The sequence below is a fragment of the Podarcis filfolensis genome, assembly GCF_964270895.1.
Source record: "Podarcis filfolensis genome assembly, chromosome: 11".
NCBI classification, from domain to species: Eukaryota; Metazoa; Chordata; class Lepidosauria; order Squamata; family Lacertidae; genus Podarcis; species Podarcis filfolensis.
In genome coordinates, this window is record NC_139613.1 from 22,404,453 (window position 1) to 22,423,841 (window position 19,389).

At 42.5% G+C, this 19,389-nt stretch overlaps 1 protein-coding gene and 1 long non-coding RNA gene across 4 annotated transcripts in view; both read right to left on the bottom strand.

Moving 5' to 3' along the window:
* Nucleotides 1-19,389, bottom strand: part of LOC310744732 — a 47,169-nt gene that overhangs the window by 17,063 nt on the left and 10,717 nt on the right. The gene's annotated exons all lie outside the window — the stretch shown is intronic.
* The window catches only part of SLC38A9 (solute carrier family 38 member 9), a 43,897-nt gene that overhangs the window by 17,063 nt on the left and 7,445 nt on the right, over nt 1-19,389 (bottom strand). For all 3 annotated transcript variants that reach the window (XR_014539639.1, XM_083576189.1, XM_083576188.1), the window contains exons 4-10: nt 19,114-19,235; nt 18,917-18,980; nt 18,702-18,795; nt 16,097-16,267; nt 12,678-12,737; nt 10,189-10,383; nt 9,009-9,116 (exon numbers count right to left, since the gene is read on the bottom strand). Coding sequence is in view for 2 of the 3 variants with exons in the window: in XM_083576189.1 (XP_083432315.1) it covers nt 9,009-9,116; nt 10,189-10,383; nt 12,678-12,737; nt 16,097-16,267; nt 18,702-18,795; nt 18,917-18,980; nt 19,114-19,235 (814 nt within the window). In the remaining variant the exon portion in view is untranslated. The remainder of the gene's footprint in view (nt 1-9,008; nt 9,117-10,188; nt 10,384-12,677; nt 12,738-16,096; nt 16,268-18,701; nt 18,796-18,916; nt 18,981-19,113; nt 19,236-19,389) is intronic.

Sequence of the window (19,389 nt, forward strand, 5' to 3'; positions counted from 1 at the left end):
GAGAAACAAAAATAAATTTTAATTAACAAAATGGCTGCCAACACCACTATAATAGGTACCACTGCTCTCCCAACTTTACTGATTCCTGGGCCTGGTTCTGTGGCCAATTTTAAGGCTCCAGCTGGGCCATATAGGAAAAACATCAATAATTTCTTGAAGGGGGAAGCATGGTAAAAGGAAGAGGAACGGTAGTAGCCAAACACATATCAAACAAGCAGCTTTACAAATTGCTTTAACAAATTTGAGCAAACCACCCATTTGCTGAGTGCTGATGCAGCTCATTGGCAGAAATGAATACAGTGTAAACTTAGAAGCCAGACGCCTGTACGTCTTGAACGTTTTGGCTCCTGAACGACAGAAAACCGGAAGTGATTGTGCCAGTTTTCAAACGATTTTCAGAAGCCACACATCCGGCGCAGCTTCCGATTGGCTGCAGGAGTGTCCTGCAGCCAATCGGAAGCCACGCCTTGGAAGTTGACCGTTTGGAAGTTGAATGGACTTCTGGAACGGATTCCGTTCAACTTCCAAGGTACGTCTGTACTTTAATTATTTTAGGGGTAGGGAAGGAAGCATTAAGGCTGAAAACAAACCCTGTTTTGTTGTTGCGTCTGAGCAAGGCCTGAATCTGCTCTGACTGTCAAGAAAATCTAAAATAAAGTTATCTATAGTGAAAAATGAAACACCGAATTCAGTAGCGCAGGAAGTAAATAAGGAATTATTGAAGCAGGGATTAAAGCACTTCTTTTCAATGTAACTTGAAAGCTTATTGTCAGGTCTCACAAAATTTTATGAATGGTGTGTGTGTGTGTGTGTGTGTGTGTGTGTGTAGTATAGCACATGTGCAATACCAATGCTCCAACGTGACTGTTTTTCTTGGATATATTGCTCAGATGTTACAAAAAAGAAGCAGCAAAGTCTTGAAAGCGTTCTAATTTTTAGAATGTACTGTTCAAAACTTATTTCAGGAATTGCAACAAAGGCTTGAAGGATGTCAGAAAACTGAATTCTTTAATCCTGTGCCACGAGATCAAGAATGGTCCTTGGGTACACATGTTTTCTCATATGTCCTTCTGAATATTGAAACCACTAGAGAAAAGTGATTTGATATCCTGGGTTACTTTCAAAAACTCTGGGAAACACTTCTGTATGTTATAAAGGGAACATGAATGAGGAGAATGCATTGAACCAACATCAATTCCTGATCTTGGGCAGAAACATCAAACTGATAGCATAGTCGGTACAACATGAGACTTTTAATCTCAGGGTCGGGGGTTTGAGTCCCACATTGTGCAAAAGATTGTTGCATTGAAGGGGGCTGGACTAGAAGACCCTTGTGGTCCCTTCCAGCTCTACAATTCTATGATTCTATGAAATTAGTGACGGGAAACGGGAAATTATGGACCTGACACCTTGTATATTTTAAATATAAAGCCTGTATTCCTTTCATTAGCAGAATGTCTAACTTACATTCTTCCTCCAATATGGAGGTCCAAGGCAGCATTTTTTAAAAAAGCATATATTCAGTATAACCCCCTTTAACTGTCTCTGTTCTATTTACCACACTGAACACACCGTTCAATCTACATGATGGAACAAATGGGTTCAGGGTGGGATATAATCAGTTTTGGCAAATGGGAGAGGAGTCAGAGAGATGCCTTCCAATAAGCATTTGTGCTCTATATTGGATTAGCTTGCTGCTTTTGATGTCAGCTGCAGAAGGTCATTTGTTTCAGAGTTCCTGCTGTTTCTCTGCCCTTGCTCAAATGCGATAAAGCTCTGTCCTGGCACTTATTACTGTAAGGAGATGGCTCCTCTTAAGACAATACAATGCACATCTGTCTCCAGGATACTGTATTCCTAATTGCCCTTGGAAGTTTTCCATTCTTCTTGATTACCAGCAAACACATGCATGGGAAAAACAAGTTTCATTTAGCCTACTTTAAATTCAACTTTTCTGTCCTAAAAGTAAGAATCATCCAAATGGATTCGTAACCGCTCATTACGGTCTGCGTCGTATTATTCGTCCCCACTCCACCGCCTGCAAAATGACACTAATTCAGGCATGGGAATTTTGAAGTTCAGAAATTGGTAGGCAACAGCGAAACACTAACCCTGAGTGTAAGGGTCTCTATGGAGGATGGGGGGAACAAAAATATTATGTAGTTGCTGCACAATTCTTTTTTCTTTTTTTAACAAAGCACTTCTATCACAAGGAAATAGCTTTCCCCCAGGAGAACCCAGTTTGCATGTTAGGAAAATATGATTCCATCCCCGCAAGAGTGTTCTGCTATGGTTATGGTTGTTATTTGAAATTTGACTGCATTAGTGTCAGGCATAGTGGTTAGTGACAGCCAATGCAAGCTTTGAGAGGGGGATGCTGATCAATGGAGAAAAGATAACAGGTTTACTAAACTTTAAGCCATGCGTAGGCAAACTAAGGCCCAGGGGCCGAATCCAGCCCAATCACCTTCTAAATCCGGTCTGCAGAGATTCCGGGAATCAGGGTGTTTTTACATGAGTAGAATGTGTCCTTTTATTTAAAATGCATCTCTGGGTTATTTGTGGGGCATAGGAATTCGTTCACTCCCCGCCCCCCCAAAAAATATAGTCCACAACTCCACAAGGTCTGATGGACAGTGGATCGTCTCCCTGCTGAAAAAGTTTGACTCCTGCTTTAAACACTTGAACAGCCACAAATTTATCAACTTTTTTTAAAAAAAGTTTGCACATGTATTTTTACATAAGGATTTTTAACGTTCAGAAGTTCTGTTTCATGTTTTAATCATCAATAATCTTAATCCCCCTGTTTTTTGTGCTTTTTGGTGAGTGCCACCTTTCCATTTCTCATTTAACAGCCAAAAACACCAACTAGTTTCTTCTTCTCACTACCCAATTCATATTATGTACCTTTTAAAAATTAGGTTTTTTACTGCTGAGTAACAGAAATATAATTTTGCGGCTAAACGTTTCCTTGCTGTACCAGTTGGGCGCTGAAGTGCTCATCTAGCTCCTTCAACAAATGCCACAACCATTTTGCAGACTTGGTTTTTGTAGGTGGCAGGGGGAGTGTTATTACATCTGGCAAAGCATTTTGGCAGAAATACTAACTAAACAAGCCCAAGCTTTGAGAATGGCTCAATATGAGGACGATTTTGCAGCTCATTGGTATACTTTTATTCAACGGACAAGGTGGTTGTAGGATTCCACCATCCACCCATAGGACTCTGTGGACTGATCCTGCTGGGATAATTAAGAGGCGTTGTTTTTCTACTCATGAAATGAACCAAGATAGCTCTCCCCCTCCATTTGTATTGTGAAAATGATGTACCATGGATTACAGGGTTATTTAAATAAATAAATGGTTTAATACATTTTTTTATTTAAAAAAACCCAGAAAAATGATTTTTAAAAGACTGCCCGACAAAATGCCTGTATTTTGGAAAACAACAACAACAACAACCTAGGAAATTTATGCAGAATAATGCACCAATCTGCCACCAAGACTACTCTTCGAACCACCCTTTTCTTTTTACTGTTGCCCTAGCCTAGTGGCTGTGCAGATTGTGTCCAGTGTGCTCTTTCTGTTTCATAAAAATGGGTAGAAACATGGGGTAACTGCCCTGCCTGCTTCAGATTCAGGGATGGCTGTTGAAAGATGAGCCACCTTGCCCACCCACGATCTAACAGAATGCCAGGGGTGAACTTGCAAAGTTTGTAGGACTGGTCTGATTAAAGTTAAAAAAATCTGGATTCACCAAAATGCAGTTTGCTTGGCTTGACATCTGTTCCAATTCACAAACAATTCATCAAAGCCGCATCATTCTCCAGCCCTCTTCCCTCCACCCGCTACCCTGCTCTGTTTGGATAACCATGCAGACTATAAACATTCACAGATTAAGTGTGCCAGTAAACAGCAAAATCTGAGCAGTGTTTTCTGACGAAGGACATCTGGAGGGCTGTCAGGGAACAGCTCTGTGCTGCATGCTAAATCAAGCTAAGCTGAAATCGATGCAACTGCAGTCGCAGGTAAAATGAACTCTCTCAGGTATGAATATGCATATGGCACAAACTGGACCATCTCCATGGAGTTTGCATGCCAGAGAGAACTGTGGCCCGCACAAGCTATTTGTCTGCGACTGTTCTTGTTATCTGTTTTGTCCCTGAGGCATCTTTTCTATTTGGATCTTTACCAAAGAGGACTAAGAGGAGTGCGCATCTCTCTAGCAGCGCAAATGGTTTTTCCTATCCCTGCTGTCAAACTAAAGCTCAATCACTCCATATTTCATTGTTTGGATGGGAAATGATGTTTACCGCAAAGGTCAGCCATTGACTAGGAAACCTTTTTAGCGCCATTATTTACACTATTATAGGGGATGGGAGAAGAGGGGAGAAACATTTTCCAAACCGCAAATCCGGAATCTCGGTGTGGACTCCTTACAAATTCGTCAAAGTTACATATGTTTTGCATTATAGCAAGCAGCAACTCTTTTTTCTTTTAATGAGAAATGACCTTAGTTTTATGAATTTTGTCCATTGCCTATAAAAAATATACAAAAAGAAAAGGAATACAGAACCATTTTAGGTTCTGCCATCTGTCTTGAAGCACTTAAAGCTGAGGCACTCACTGTTATATGGGGCAGTAATAAATCTGGCCCAGTTTTGTAATACTCTATTTCTCTAAATGGTCGTATGTTACAAAATTGTATAACTTAAATTATAAAACAGGACATGACTGACAAAAAAAATGGGTCACTGTAACTCCTTTTTTTCTACATAGTAAGCTCAACAAATCAGTATTCCAAGTTTCTCCTGAAAAGGAGAAAGTATTTTTGACAGGTTAATTTATGCTGCACCCTGAGCTTTGCAAAGGGGGGGGGGAAGCAGTTTATCATAAACTGGAAGTTTAACTTTCCATTTCACTGGGAGGGGCTGAAAGAGAGCAAGTTGCTTAGCGAGTTCATAGCATTTGAGCTGGGAGCTCACATTATGTGGTCACTAAATTACATCAGCTCTTGCAAGTGCACAGCCTAACAGACAACGATTGTGACAGACAACGGCACAAGCCAGCTTTCTTGCATTTCAACGCTGCCTCCCTATCAACTGAAACCACAAAAAGGAGGTGGTTGTATTGGTGGGATAATAAATGTCACATATTTAACCTTGCTATGTGCACACGGTTGCCTCTGAATTGGCCACCATGGGGGCAACTGCCTGCATGAAGACTGCCCCTTAGCATTCCTTCCTATATTGAGACACACAAAGAGAAAAAGGCGGGAAACAAGAATACTGAAAGTAGATTAGAGAAAGCATTTGTTAAATAGTATTTTAACTGCGCTAAAGTTTATACATAATAGAAGAAAGGCATGCAGTGCTTCCTCTCTCTCCTCAACAGCTGCAGCCCCGTGGCCTTCAGGGAGTTGGGCCAGTCTGCTTCTGTCCTGGCTCGCTCTCCAAGTAAACTGAGTGGGAGGACTCCAGAAAAATAACTTGTGGAACATGTTCATATACTAATTTCTACCCTCTTTAGAACACTGAAATAAATTAATAATAAAATAATAATAATAATAATTAATAATTAATAATAATAATAATGTATATGTGTGAGAGAGATAAGAGAAATCAACCTGGGAATATAAGAGAATTATTTCCCTCACATACTCCGTCCCATCACAGAATGGGTTGAGGGGGAAAAGGGCTTTTCTTCTATCCACTTCCTGCCAATGTTATTATGGGGCAAGCCAGCTGAGAGACCCAGCATAGTATACCGGCTAGATTGGGCAGAGTAATGGATTATAGGACCAGAGGAAACAACTTCAAATTCCCACTCAGCCATGAAGCCTACCGGGCGAGCATGGGCCAGTCATCATCTCTCAGACTAACCCACCTTGCAGGTTTGTTTTGAGGATAAAAAGGCATTTGGGGGGGGGTGGAGGGGGGAACCATATATGCCACCCTGAGTTCCTTGGTAGAAGAGTAGGACAGAAATGTAAATTAATGAATGACTACAAGCAGGTAGGAGGAGGAGATAGCTGATGGATAGGTACAGTCTGCTATCTCTAGACTAGATTTCATGTGGTGTTTTGTGTGGGGCTCACACTTAAGAAGATGAGAAAGAAACTTTCCTTGCTCACAGCCAGCCGCACATACAGTCTGGTTTCCCTGAGTGGCCCCGTTTAAAACATTTCTTCCTGTAATACCTTTCAATTTAACCTCCCTTCCTTAGAGGAACTCTGCTATTTACCTCATAAAATTTTTATACTGCTGATTGTAAGGGAGGGAAACCCCTCAAATCTGTAGAAATGCACCCCCCTCAACCAAACACATAATCTAACCCATGACTTGATATCCTGCTGGTAGTTCCTTAAGTGAAATCTCAGGATCAACTGCCCATCAGATGGTCTTCTTAGCAAGAGCACCCCAGTTGTGGTATGCCCTTCCTCTGAAGACTAGAAGGGCACCAGCTTCCTCAAACCAAGGCAGATGACTGGTCCATGTAGCTTAGTAATGTCTACACTAGGCTTCCTCAACCTCGGCCCTCCAGATGTTTTTGGCATACAACTCCCATGATCCATAGCTAGCAGGACCAGTGGTCAGGGATGCTGGGAATTGTAGTCTCAAAACATCTGGAGGGCCGAGGTTGAGGAAGCCTGGTCTACACTGACTAGCAGCAGCTTTCCAGGGTTTCAGATAGGGGACATCCCTATCCCTACCTGGAAATGCCATGGACTCAACCAGGGACCTTCTGCATTCGACGCAGATGCTCTCTCTCACTGAGCTATGGCCCTTCCCTTCACTGTGACTTGGCGCACCATACGCAGCATAGCTTTTGGCGCTCCCTGAAGACCTGCTTTTTGTACAGGCTTTTAAGACCGCAATATTAGCCTCTGCAGTGAAAAGACAACCTATGTGATGCTTTATTATTATTGTGCTTTATGTATGTATTTGCAGCAGGTGTTCTGGGGTTTTCTGACAGAGGTACAGGATGAAAGTTTTACAGATAAACTTATGACAATGGCATTTGTGGGAAGACACTGTTGGAATAGAATTAGTTCCATTCACTAGAACATGGACAGGGACTTCTTATACAGTGGTACCTCAGGTTACACACATTTCAGGTTACAGACGCTTCAGGTTACAGACTCCGCTAACCCAGAAATAGTACCTTGGGTTAAGAACTTTGCTTCAGGATGAGAACAGAAATCGTGCTCCAGCGGTGCAGCGGCAGCAGGAGGCCCCATTAGCTAAAGTGGTGTCTCAGGTTAAGAATGGACCTCCAGAACCAATTAAGTATGTAACCAGAGGTACCACTGTACAATATTTTCCACACGTGTTCTTCTGTGGAGGAAAGCTATGTTGGGAACAGTCGCCAGAAGTTCTCTTTGGGTTTATGACGACTGATCTATTGTGACTTGGAGAACAGCTGAACTGTTCTCTAAAGCAAACGTATTACCAGGGTATGGTGGGGCTGAACCCCTCTGAAATTCACTGGGGAGTGGGCAGAAAGGGTTTTCTACTTCCCCCAGCAAGAATTAATTAAATGTTAGCAACTGACATAACGATTCCCCGGGCGAAAAGAGTACCTAATTCTAATCAGACACCACATGAAGAAAGCAAGTTTTTCAGAGCTCTCTTTTTTTGGCAGCAGAATGAGACTCCTAGTGAAGGTCCCTGATGCCTCATTACAAGCCTTTTGGAGGAAGAAAAAGAGGCTAATGGCCTCAAGAGCATTTTGACTAGTGCCAATGCAAGCTCCAGGTGCTAGCAAGCTGGAAAAGTCAACCCACCAACAGCCTCTGGCCAGAAAACCCAACCTTCATGCAGTGCTGAAATCACTCTGGAATTGTCAGGCCTGGGTGTGCTTCTTATGCAACCATTTCCCCACATCGGAGTAGATTCAGCTGCATGGGGGAGACCCTGAAAGTGTTGCCAAGTCTTAGATGGAGCTCTTCTCCTTCCTCCCCCCCCAATGATCATCCTAGGCATCACTATGGGCAAGAAGGTTAATAGGGCTAGTTGGGACCACACAGCTAGAGGCCTGATCACAGAAAAGAGGGGAGAGGACAGCCCTTGTTCCACCTGATGCCCTTCCTGAATTGAGACTGTGTCAAATGAGGAAAGGAATTCTCTACCCATTCAAATACTGTAGTCAATCCCTCTCCCCTCCATCTCCTTTGGCAGAACTGAGAAGCTGAAGGAGAGGAAAAGCCATATACGGATGCAGGTGTGAGAGCAAAGCAGATGGGGCCCTGGTGTGTGTGGGAGTTCTGGTGGCCTGATGTTTTCAGGGCTGGTGAAAGCAAAGTGCTTAAGAGCATAAATGAAAGAGCACTTGATGGCGGAAGGGGAAATCTGTTCAGTCATGAAACTTGCTTGGTGGCCTTAGTCAAACCTCAATTGCTTACACTAAAATTATTGCACCTGTAATAGGGGGTGATCATACCAGCCCACCTAACAGGCTTGTTGTAAGGATTATGCAATGAGAATTGCACTAGGTACTGATAGTACTACTGTTTGTCTTGAGATCAGCCATCACAGAATGATATTGGGTCCAATAAATTATAATCAGGGATGAGAAAGCTGTGGTCCCCTAGCTACTGCTGCACTCCAGTTCCCATCAGCTCCAGCCACTATGGCCAAGGGCCTGGGTGTTGGGAGTTGGAGTCCGACAACACCCAGAGAATCCCCATTTTCTTTAAAGGCCTCATTTAAAATATTTAAACTGCATGGCATGCTTGAGCATTTGCTCCTTGGCTAATGGCTCTTATAAATTGCAAATGACCAGTGCATAAATGGTCACCTACACCCTATTGTTCCAACTCAATCTACGCTTCTTGCAATTAATTCCAATAGTGATATAGCAGCCTGCACTGTACTGGTAACCAATTCAAAAGGAATTATATACAGGGGCTGAAGAATACATTCGAAACCACTTTCATCTTATCAAATGATTAAAATGGAGTGTTTTAAAGTCAATACTGATGGCTGTTTTATATATAAAAAAGGTTTACCTGGTACAAAATATGTGGTTGATTTAAACCAGTCAAATTCTAAATGGAATCCCAAGAGAGCAGCTTTCACAGTAACGAGGATAACTAGGTAGATGACTGAAACGGTACCTGCAATAAGGGAAGGGGGGAAACCACAAGTCACTCAGATACATTTAATTTAAGTAGGAGCAGAAGTGTTGTTTTTCGATCTCTAGCTTGGACCAACCCAAAACAGCTCCCCTGCCTTCAATCCTTCCCTCTTCACTTGCCCTTTTCTGTGTTTGGTTTTTCATTTGCAAATCAGCTTTGAGTTTAATGCAACCGAGATAAAATTATTTTGCATCTTATTCAGCCAGGTTCAAACAAGAGAACACATGGAGCGGGGGGTCAGAAAATCATGTTAATGCAAGTTTACTTGATGTCAAAGAAAACAACATCTACCAGACTTTTAGAAGACATCTGAAGGCAGCCCTGTTTAGGGAAGCTTTTAATGTTTGATGCATTACTGTATTTTGTTGGAAGCTGCCCAGAGTGGCTGGGGAAGCCCAGCCAGATGGGCGGGGTATAAATAAATTTATTATTATTATTATTATTATTATTATTATTATTATTATTATTATTAATATTGGCTGCTCTAAATCTAAGAAATTTGTAAAAGGTGGGAGAAAGAGGGAGAGAAAATAACAGAATTCCTGAATGAAATTTATAAACCCTGAAGTTCTGGGAAATGAATTTCCTGAAGAGCAAAGGATAAATAAAAAGAACTGGTTGCCTTTAAACACAAGCTTCTTGCATTAAAAAGGTACTGGAAGAGCGATGTGCCCATCTTCTAGCCTATTTAGCAGGGCAGGTCGAAGAGAAAGAGTGACTCCGCCTACTTTTGGCACTGGCTCTGCCCACTGCTGGCTTCAGTCTTGCCCACCATGAGTATGCAATCCCTGACAGAAAGCAGCCCTCAACAGAAAAAAGACTGCCCACCCACGTTTTAAGCTTTACAAAAGACATTGGGAGAGCTGTGATCACAGATCTGTTGTGTAAAGTGTAGTCTGGCCCTGAGTTCAGGGAAAATGATGCAATATTGACTAACCGATTAACTGAAAACAGTGGATATCCAATGGGGAAACATTTCAGGTCTTGTGGTAACTGTGAGGCATTCTGCCCCAACACATACTGTACATTCTCCAGTCAAATCATGGCCTACCTAAGACGTTGAATTTGGCAAAGAAAGAGGGAGACTTGAAATTCAATAGCAGAACAAGGATGCCCAAGTAAAGAGGGACCGTTTTCGATTTGCTCCATAGCCGTTCAAATTCCTCAAATCCTGAATCACCGGTAGAAGAAAGCATCCAGGTTCTGTTTCCTGGTACTTCCTTGCCTGCATCACCTGGGCAGATTACTGTAGAACCAAAAGGGAAACAAGCAGTGGTTTACTTCAAGGAAAGCATAACAAGGAGGGGAAACCAGAGCCTAAACATAAAAATGAGTAAGATGCCTACTGTGGTGTGACTTAGGGATAAACAGAGCAATCCACTTGGGTTCTCCATTTAAGGCAGCCAGTGGCTCTCCAGATCTTGGACTGCAGTTCCCATCATCCCAGACCACTGGTTATGCTACCTGGGGCTGATGGGAACTTGAGTCCAACAGGATTTAGAGAGTCAGATTCCACATCCATAATTTAGGGAAACAGCTGGCTGTTTTGGCTGCTGAATACCTGTATGTTGTCTCTTCACACTCACCCACAACCCTCACCACTTTGCAGAAAACAATATAAGGAATATCTATGGAATTTGCTTCTCTTAAGAAGACAGAGGAAAGTCTGCTCTTCTGCAGGGGCCAGCCATTTTGCATTAAACCAGTGGCATGCAGTGAATTTTTTCATAAGGGAACAGTTAGGGCCAGAGGTGCCAACTTGAGATGGCAATGGGGGTGGGGCGACATCACACGTGTGACATTGCGACATTCCAAAGTTGAGCATGCGAGCATCGCATCTGCCTCCCTAAGCCAGGAGAAGCTACCTGGGGCTTTGAGAACAAGGCTTTAATACTCTGATTCATGGGTAGGCAAACTAAGGCCCGGGGGCCGGATCCGGCCCAATGCCTTCTAAATCCAGCCCGCAGACAGTCCGGGAAGTGGCGTGTTTTCACGAGTAGAATGCGCCCTTTTATTTAAAATGCATCTCTGGGTTATTTGTGGGGCCTGCCTGGTGTTTTTACATGAGTAGAATGTGCCCTTTTATTTAAAATGCATCTCTGGGTGATTTGTGGGGCATAGGAATTTGTTCATTTTTATTTTTATTTCAAAATATAGTCCAGCCCCGCACAAGGTCTGAGGGACAGTGGACCAGCCCCCTGCTGAAAGAGCTTGCTGACCCCTGCTCTAATTTATCAGGAACATTTAAGGAAATAGCCTGGTCCCCCTCGTCCACTGACCACATGCTACTGCATTAAGCTACACCCCTGACATCAGCCAGTCTCAAAATTCCACGTGTGCCCCTGGACCCAAAAAAGCTGGCAACTATTGGTATACCGCGTTCACATGTCAGTGTAATTTCTTCCTGGACTATGTATTGCTGACATGAGAACATGCCAAACAAAGCAGCCAACACACAGTTTAAGGGCCTTTTTTTTAATTAAGATGCTGGCCCAACAGATACCCTGAACAGGTTGTGTTTTATGTGAGGCTATGCTCAGGGAGGTCACATCAGTGCTGCTAATGCAGCGGTTTGACTTCTCCCCCAGAGGCACACCCCTCTCTTTAAACAGAAGGGTGCCAACAATAGAGAGGTAAACAGCAAGGAGGGATTTCAGTACGGCTCACCTGCACATTCCTTTTACTCATTCAATTTTTCCCCACCCACTTTAGATGTGATTGATTCAGATTCAGGTTAAAGCACTCTAACTTGCTATTGTCATGTGACCTTAGTCAGTGATCTGTGAAGTACAAGATTACCATTTCTGGGGTCTGAGGCAAGCAGCTGTCATTAGTAAACAGCTGTGATTTATGTGCAGAGCGTGGTCTAACTAAGTATTCTGTGGAATTTTCCTAGAGCAAATCTTTTCATCCCACACTGGCTGCACGCCAAGCCGGTTACAATGCCCTTAAGCACAAAGCAGTTGGTCATGTTTCAGAAAAGCCAATGGACACGACCGAGTCATCAGCATTATTTTTGCAAGTCTGTTTACTCTCCATTGTCTGCATAATAGTTGCTGTTTTGAGAGAAAGTTGACAGTACTGCTGTATTTCACATGAAACTCTTTTCTGGATTGAGGGGGAAGGGAGTGACAAACTGATTATTATTTTTCACACAGGTTTTGACGCGAACACAGAACCCTACAAATTATGTTTTTGGAAGTTACTATTTGCAATCAGGATTGTTATTAATGTGGTTTTTAAATAAGTCTGGGAAAGAAACTTCTGCAATATTTTACTATATTCAGCCAATTTTATTTTTGGTTAATGTTAGTCATTCAGGATAGACCTAACTACTGCATAAAATCTCTTGGAGATGCATCCCTTTGATTCTAAAAGTATTTTATTGTATTTTAACTATCACTTTTAAGCCGTTTGCTTTCATTACTTTATATTCTAAAATAATGTTTTTTAAATATTGAAAGATGCTTTGAATCTCAGTGTAAATACTATTTATTGAAAGAGAGAGAGAGAATTAGGGGAGGGGGATTGGAAACTTACCTTTAGTGCTCCCATTTGTACCAGGAACAATATCCGTTACATTAATATGATGAGCATAATCTAAAGAGGGAAAGGAAGACAAACAACTTAGGAACATCTCAGCCCTGCAGCTAGTTTCTTCCGAGGTGTATTTTGGAACAAACAGGATGCATGCTGAAAGCAACATGCAGAGGACTACTATTTCTGAAGCTGCAGTGTCGTTTTAGGTTTTAACAACAAAAAACAGCCTTCCCACAGTTCTGATCTACTCCTCCAGATGTTGTTAAACTCCCAACTCCCATCAAGCCCAATCAATTCAACAACATCTGGAGGGCACCGGGTTCCCCATTCCTGATCTACAGCACTGAATTTGTGCCAATGTTCACTACCACTGGACCTTGTTTACAATGCCCTTGGGCATATGAAGTGAGAGGTTCACATGCACAGCAATTCCCCCTTGCTTCTGAGTAAGCACAACGAAATAACTGGGAGAGGTAGCTTCCAGGTCAGGAAAAAGGGCACCCAGGTTAGACCTGGGATTGCAAGCCAGTGGGGTGGAGTGATGAAAAGCAAACAAAACTCACTGCAGTCCACTGAAGGCAACCAACCATGCCCTGGGCCTCTCCAACCTCTCTCAATGCCAATGGAAACTACCATATTTTTCGCTCTATAAGATGCACTTTTCCCCCTCCAAAAATTAAGGGGAAATGTGTGTGCATCTTATGGAGCGAATGCAGGCTCCATGGTTTCAGTGAAAACAACGCGAAGACTCCGGAGTGCAGCGGGAACTCCCGCTGTGCTCCAGAGGCTTCACGTTGCTTTCACTGAAGCCAGGAGAGCAAGAGGGATTGGTGCGCACCGATCCCCCTTGCTCTCCTGGCTTCGCTTCGCTGGAGAGGCGCTGCGCAGCTTTCCCTCTCTGCGCAGCGCCCTTTCAGCGAAGCGGGGCGAGAAATGGAAGGGGCTCCGCTTGTCCTGCCGCTTAGCTGAAGGGGCGCTGCGCAGAGAGGGAGAGTTTTTTCCCCCCTTGTTCTCCCCCTCTAAAACTAGGTGCGTCTTATGGTCGGGTGCTTCCTATAGAACGAAAAATACGGTATAATAGGGCAATTATTAGAGCTTTGTAAGTTTACTACCCCTCCTTCTCTCTCCCCACCTCTTCTCCCTTAACTTTATACTGTAATACCAGATTAAAGTCTCACATCAAATACAACTTTTAAATTATAAACTAGCCAAAGAATTAATGCTTACAAGCACTCTGAAAATACCAGATCCAGAAATTTTGCAGAGTAAAATTCTGTCCAGGCAATGAGCCTCTTTCCCCGTAAGAATATGTCATTTGCATCAGTTCCATTGTCCTCAATTCATCCTTCCTTGCTTGTCTCCCAAGTTTCAGGAAAGCTGTAAGGAATTTCTATCAGGTTTGCACTAGATCAGTGGACCCTGGACAGGAGCCTGATCTTGCTGCAGTGCTGGCTCTGCTTATGTCTAGACCTCTGCTCACTTGCAAGCTTATTCCAAACCCTTTTGTGTTTTTGTCATTACTTTGTCGAATATATCCCTGCGATCATTAGGCAGCAAGAACTTTTAAAAAACAACAACAGCGTAATCTATTTAAAGATATTTACAAGAGTCCAAGGAGCATTTAAAAAAAAACAAAAAACCTGTGGTTCTGCAACTTAGCCTGCGCTAACTTTTCTTTCTATAAGTGAACTACATTGCCATCTGCTGGATAAATAGCTTAAAACACCTGCGGTTACCGCAATGAAGAAAGACTGTGGCCCACTTTAAAACATAGGCCAATTATGCCTACTCTGATTTACTAAAAGCCAAATTAAGACTTGCTTACATGTTTAGGATTAGTGCAAACACCAAACCAATTTAAACAGCCTTCTTAAAAAATACTCCTCTGATGCATCTGAGATAGTATGGAAACATATTTAAGATGTCTATAAAAGCATATATGTAAGATATAGTTGAATTAAAATGTTAACATTGAACAGCCTCCCCAAACTGGTGCTCTTCAGATGTTATGGACTGTAACCCAAGTCAGCCTGTAACCCAAAACATCTGGAGAGCACTAGGTGGGGGAAGGTCACCCGAGAATGATGCTCAGAACTCAAAAGTTGGGCAAAAAATATAAGGACCTGCATGTTTTCATAACATTTAAATTAGTTTCAGGGCACCACAATGTGCAATGTTGAAGAGCTTCCTAGGAATCAGCATCCTTAATAAAGAGCACTACTATAACAATTTATTTCAAATATTGCGCATTTGTTTATACAGAGAAAAGTTTTTTTTCTCAGAGATCTTAGTACGCACACTGTAATAGTCTATTCAGTGTGATATTTGAGTTTTATAAGCAGGTTTTCTAAGGGGCAAATTTACTTAGAGTATTTTTATAGTGCCCTTTGAGTATATTCTCAGGATGATTATAAAAATGAACAACGATGGTTTGGTTTGCACGTCGTTTTAAACCACAGTTAACCTTAACTATGATTTAAAGGTGAATGCACAGCATTCTGGGGCACAGGAAAACAATTGCAGCTACTTCATTTGTCGTGATGACATGCTAGGTAAAGGGTAAAGGGACCCCTGACCATTAGGTCCAGTCGCGGATGACTCTGGGGTTGCGGCGCTCATCTTGCTTTATTAGCCGAGGGAGCTGGCGTACAGCTTCCGGGTCATGTGGCCAGCATGACTAAGCCACTTCTGGCGAACCAGAGCAGCGCACGGAAACGCCATTTTTACCTTCACGCCGGAGCGGTACCTATTTATCTACTTGCACTTTGACGTGCTTTTGAACTGCTAGGTTGGCAGGAGCAGGGACTGAGCAACGGGAGCTCACCCCGTCGTGGGGATTCGAACTGCCGACCTTCTGATCAGCAAGTCCTAGGCTCTGTGGTTTAACCCACAGCGCCACCCATGTCCCATGATGACATGCTACTTCGAGCGTTACAGCCAAACCTGGGCTCATGGTTTGTCTCTCTTCAGACAAACCGTGAGCTACAACCAGATTATGTTCTTGGCCCACTCATGCTTTGTTTGAAGAGAGACAAAGCACAAGTCTGGTTTCAGATACAACACTGAGCCAAATCATAGCCGAGCACCTGGCAATGTGGCAGCTGTTGTTCAAAGCGACGCGCAAGCAAGGCCAGTACAAAAAATAATAATAACAAAACTTATAAGGAGTCTTCCTCCTGAGAAGACATGTGCGGGATTACACTACAAGTTATTTTATGTATATGCCACTTTTCTACGGCAGACGGTGTCCAAAGTGGCTTGCAATAAACACTCACATAATTACACACACTGAAACATAGACCAAAACAGAATTTAACAGATGCAGCCATGGGTTTTGCTATGAACTATTACATCTTATTTGCCAGGTAGGAAAAACCAAGGCCCAGCTGCAAGGAATTAAAAGAAAAGTTCACACTTACTATAAATAAATATCCCCGTGTTGTAAAGGAAATTGGACATGAGGACCCAGTAAACCACCATGGCTCCAATAAGGGATACCAACGAAAACAAAAGGCTAGACCATTGACCGAATGATCCAAAGTAATACTTGCAAACATCTGGGAATTCCCAAGTTGAGGTATCTATTAAAGCTGGGGGGACACATAAGCACAGAGTTAATACTAAAATTCAATAATCTAATCATTACTGCTTACACATACTTTGCATTCTGAAGATTCCTAAACATTAAGATACCACATATTCTCAACAACTGATGCTGAACATCCTAACAAAGTGAAATAAAAGCCTATTGCTTTTAAAGTTATTTGCAAAAATAAAGGTAGCTTACGTTTTTAAAATAGCAACAAAAATATCTAAAATACAATTATAGCATTTAAAGCAACCACCAAGCAGCAAACAGAAGAAGGGTTGCTGACGTATTAGAAGGCATGTTTTCACTTGCCTTCTAAAAACAAGGGAGATGAGTAATGTCCCTCCCAGTACCAGCTGCTGGAAATCGCAGGTGGGCAGTGCACTGCTGTGCTCATGGTCAGTTTGCAGGCTTCCCACAAGCATCTGTTTGCCCATGGTGAGAACTAGACTAGATGTTTATTGTTCTTAATGGGTTCCTCTGGTGGGAGAATTTTGCCCGGAAAAAGCCCCAGAAAAGGCACAGCACTGAACTGAACTTTGTGTATAGATGGGATTTATAAATTTGATTTTAAGATATTGGGTGGACTGGACTGCGCACAGGATTGCCAAGTGAAGGTTGCAGGAATGGCACAGAAAAACATGAAGTCAGATTTCTGCTAATTATTAAACGCCAGAGACCTAGTAAACACTGCATTAAGTTAAAGCTATGTATCAATAGCAAACTCGATGAGTGTAACCAACTGAAGAGCAGGCATAGTACTGGAATTAATGGACCTAAGTTACTCATGGATACAACCCTAATTCTCTGACTGGGGATCCTTTTGTAGTAAAAACGGTGCACCCACACACAAAGGGAGGCGATACCTTTAAAAAGTAACAGTAAGGAACTAACAGTAATATGGGGGCCAGATACAACAGTGAGATCAGTTGTGGCTTTTCCTGTCACTGTGGTATGTGACAAGAAAAGGGAAACTAAAAACCTTTGGCCAGCGTTACAGGAAATGTGACTCTGCGTAGGTCTACGAAAGCACAATTGGGGAACCTGTGGGCTTCCAAACATTGCTGGACTACAATTCCCATCAACCCTAGCCACTGACAATGCTGGCTGGTGTTGATGGGAATTAGAGTCCAGCAACACCTAGAGCGCCAAAGGTTCCTCACTGCTGCATTAGACTCCTATGTCCCTGCCACACAGCCTACTCACATGCAGTAGCCCTTATTCATTGCCATTTATAGCAAAAGGTTAATAAGCTTGCTTTCAGAACAAAGTGGCATTGCACAGAGCAAGTATTCCATTATCAAGCAGATTCAGCTCGAACTGCTCCTGATGAAAAGGAGTTCTCAGTAATCTCTGTCTGATGGAACCCATTCTACAACAGGCAGGAACAGCTTAGGGTCACTATTTTCTAAATATAATTTTTTTATACCCCGCCCTTCCTGGTTTAAAAACTGGGCTCAGGGCAGCTAACAGCAAATATAAAACATTGATTAAAATGCAACTTAGAAACAACATAAAACAGCAGAAAATACAACAAAAAACGCAGCATCAATATCAATAAAATTCAAAAATTCAGGGGTCATTTGGGGGGACGGGGACCGGTCAGTAGACATCAAATGATCACCAGGGCTAACTAATGATCCTACTAGGGCCAGCAAGGAGACCAGGGAAGAATTTAAATGTGGGGCCCCAGAAAGGGTTTCTTCATAGAAGTGGAAAGGGAAAAGGGAATAGAGGATCAGGCTAATTCAAATTGAAGGCGGAATAGCTCTGCCTTACAGGCCCTGCAGAAGGAAATCAAGTCCTGCAGGGCCCTAGTCTTGTGGGACAGAGCATTCCACCAGGTTAGAGCCGTCACTGAAAAAGCCCTGCCCCTGGTGGAGGATAGTTTGGCTTCCTTAGGGACCGGGACCTTTAAGCTATTATTATTCAATGATCCTAGGGTCATCTGCGGGACATACCAGGAGAGGCGGTCCCATAAGTACAAGTATTGTAGCACTACAATGTTCTCAACTCCTGGACGCAGCAATACATTAAGATGGTGGCTCCCAGAGAGGATACCAAGGGCAGGTTCTAGTGAATTGATGGTGGGCCCTGCTGAGAAGCCAGCAGCTGCCCAAGAGGGTCATATGCCTATGCCAAGCCTGTTTAAGAGCTACTCCAGGATATCAGGAATGTTTTCCTTATTGAAAGAGCACTAGAAGCAGTGAGCAGTCTTCCCCGGCTGTGTACAGCCACAATGGAATTGGGTGTTTTAATACACAGTTTCAGATATACACACCTAGGTGAAATAGCTCTAGGATCGGTGTAAGAGAACTGAGCATGCGCTATAGAACATGTCCCACTGCCTACACTGCAAAAGTCAATGTGGAAATAAGTCCCTGTAGCAGAACACCACAATCACACAAATAAATACTACTGAAACTCATACTTACGTATCATTGTCCTCGATTTCACAACTCTGTAGCAACAGTAAAGTGTCAATACTCCCATTAACAAAATAATAACAATTCCAGAGGTAAATCCAGCCTGTTTTTTAAAATGAAAAAAAAAAGAAAGCATTGGCAAATTGTGACATTGATGCAAATTAAATTATACCCACACACTGCTGCATTAAGATTGACCTTGACACACCTGTAAGTTGCCTTACCTGTTTTATTCCCCAGGGAATACTTAATATAGATGTACCCATCATTGTATTCCAGATCATAAATCTGAGGGGAGAAAACATGCACACGTAAAAATATGAGAAACTAAAACTGATTGCGGAAGCTTTTTCTACGTATTATGAATTTGTGACAAATAATGTACTTCATATCTAGCATGCTTGGAAAGCATTTCACATACATAGTTACTATGCTTGAGTTTTTGCCGTAACCATCCGTACAGCCATCTATTTTGTAAGCCGTTCCTAATGGACTATACACGTAGATTTCTTCTGGAGCAGGAAGTACGTGATCAGGAGCCACCTAACAAAAGATGAGAACACAAGGTCTTAGTGACAGTGTAAGTCTCTGGTGTTGCAATACAGTACTCCTGCTTTCGCAGAAGAATTCAAGAAGGCACTCCAATCCCAGTATTAAGCAAGTTCTGCCCATTGAGTTCAACAGACATTACTTGAAA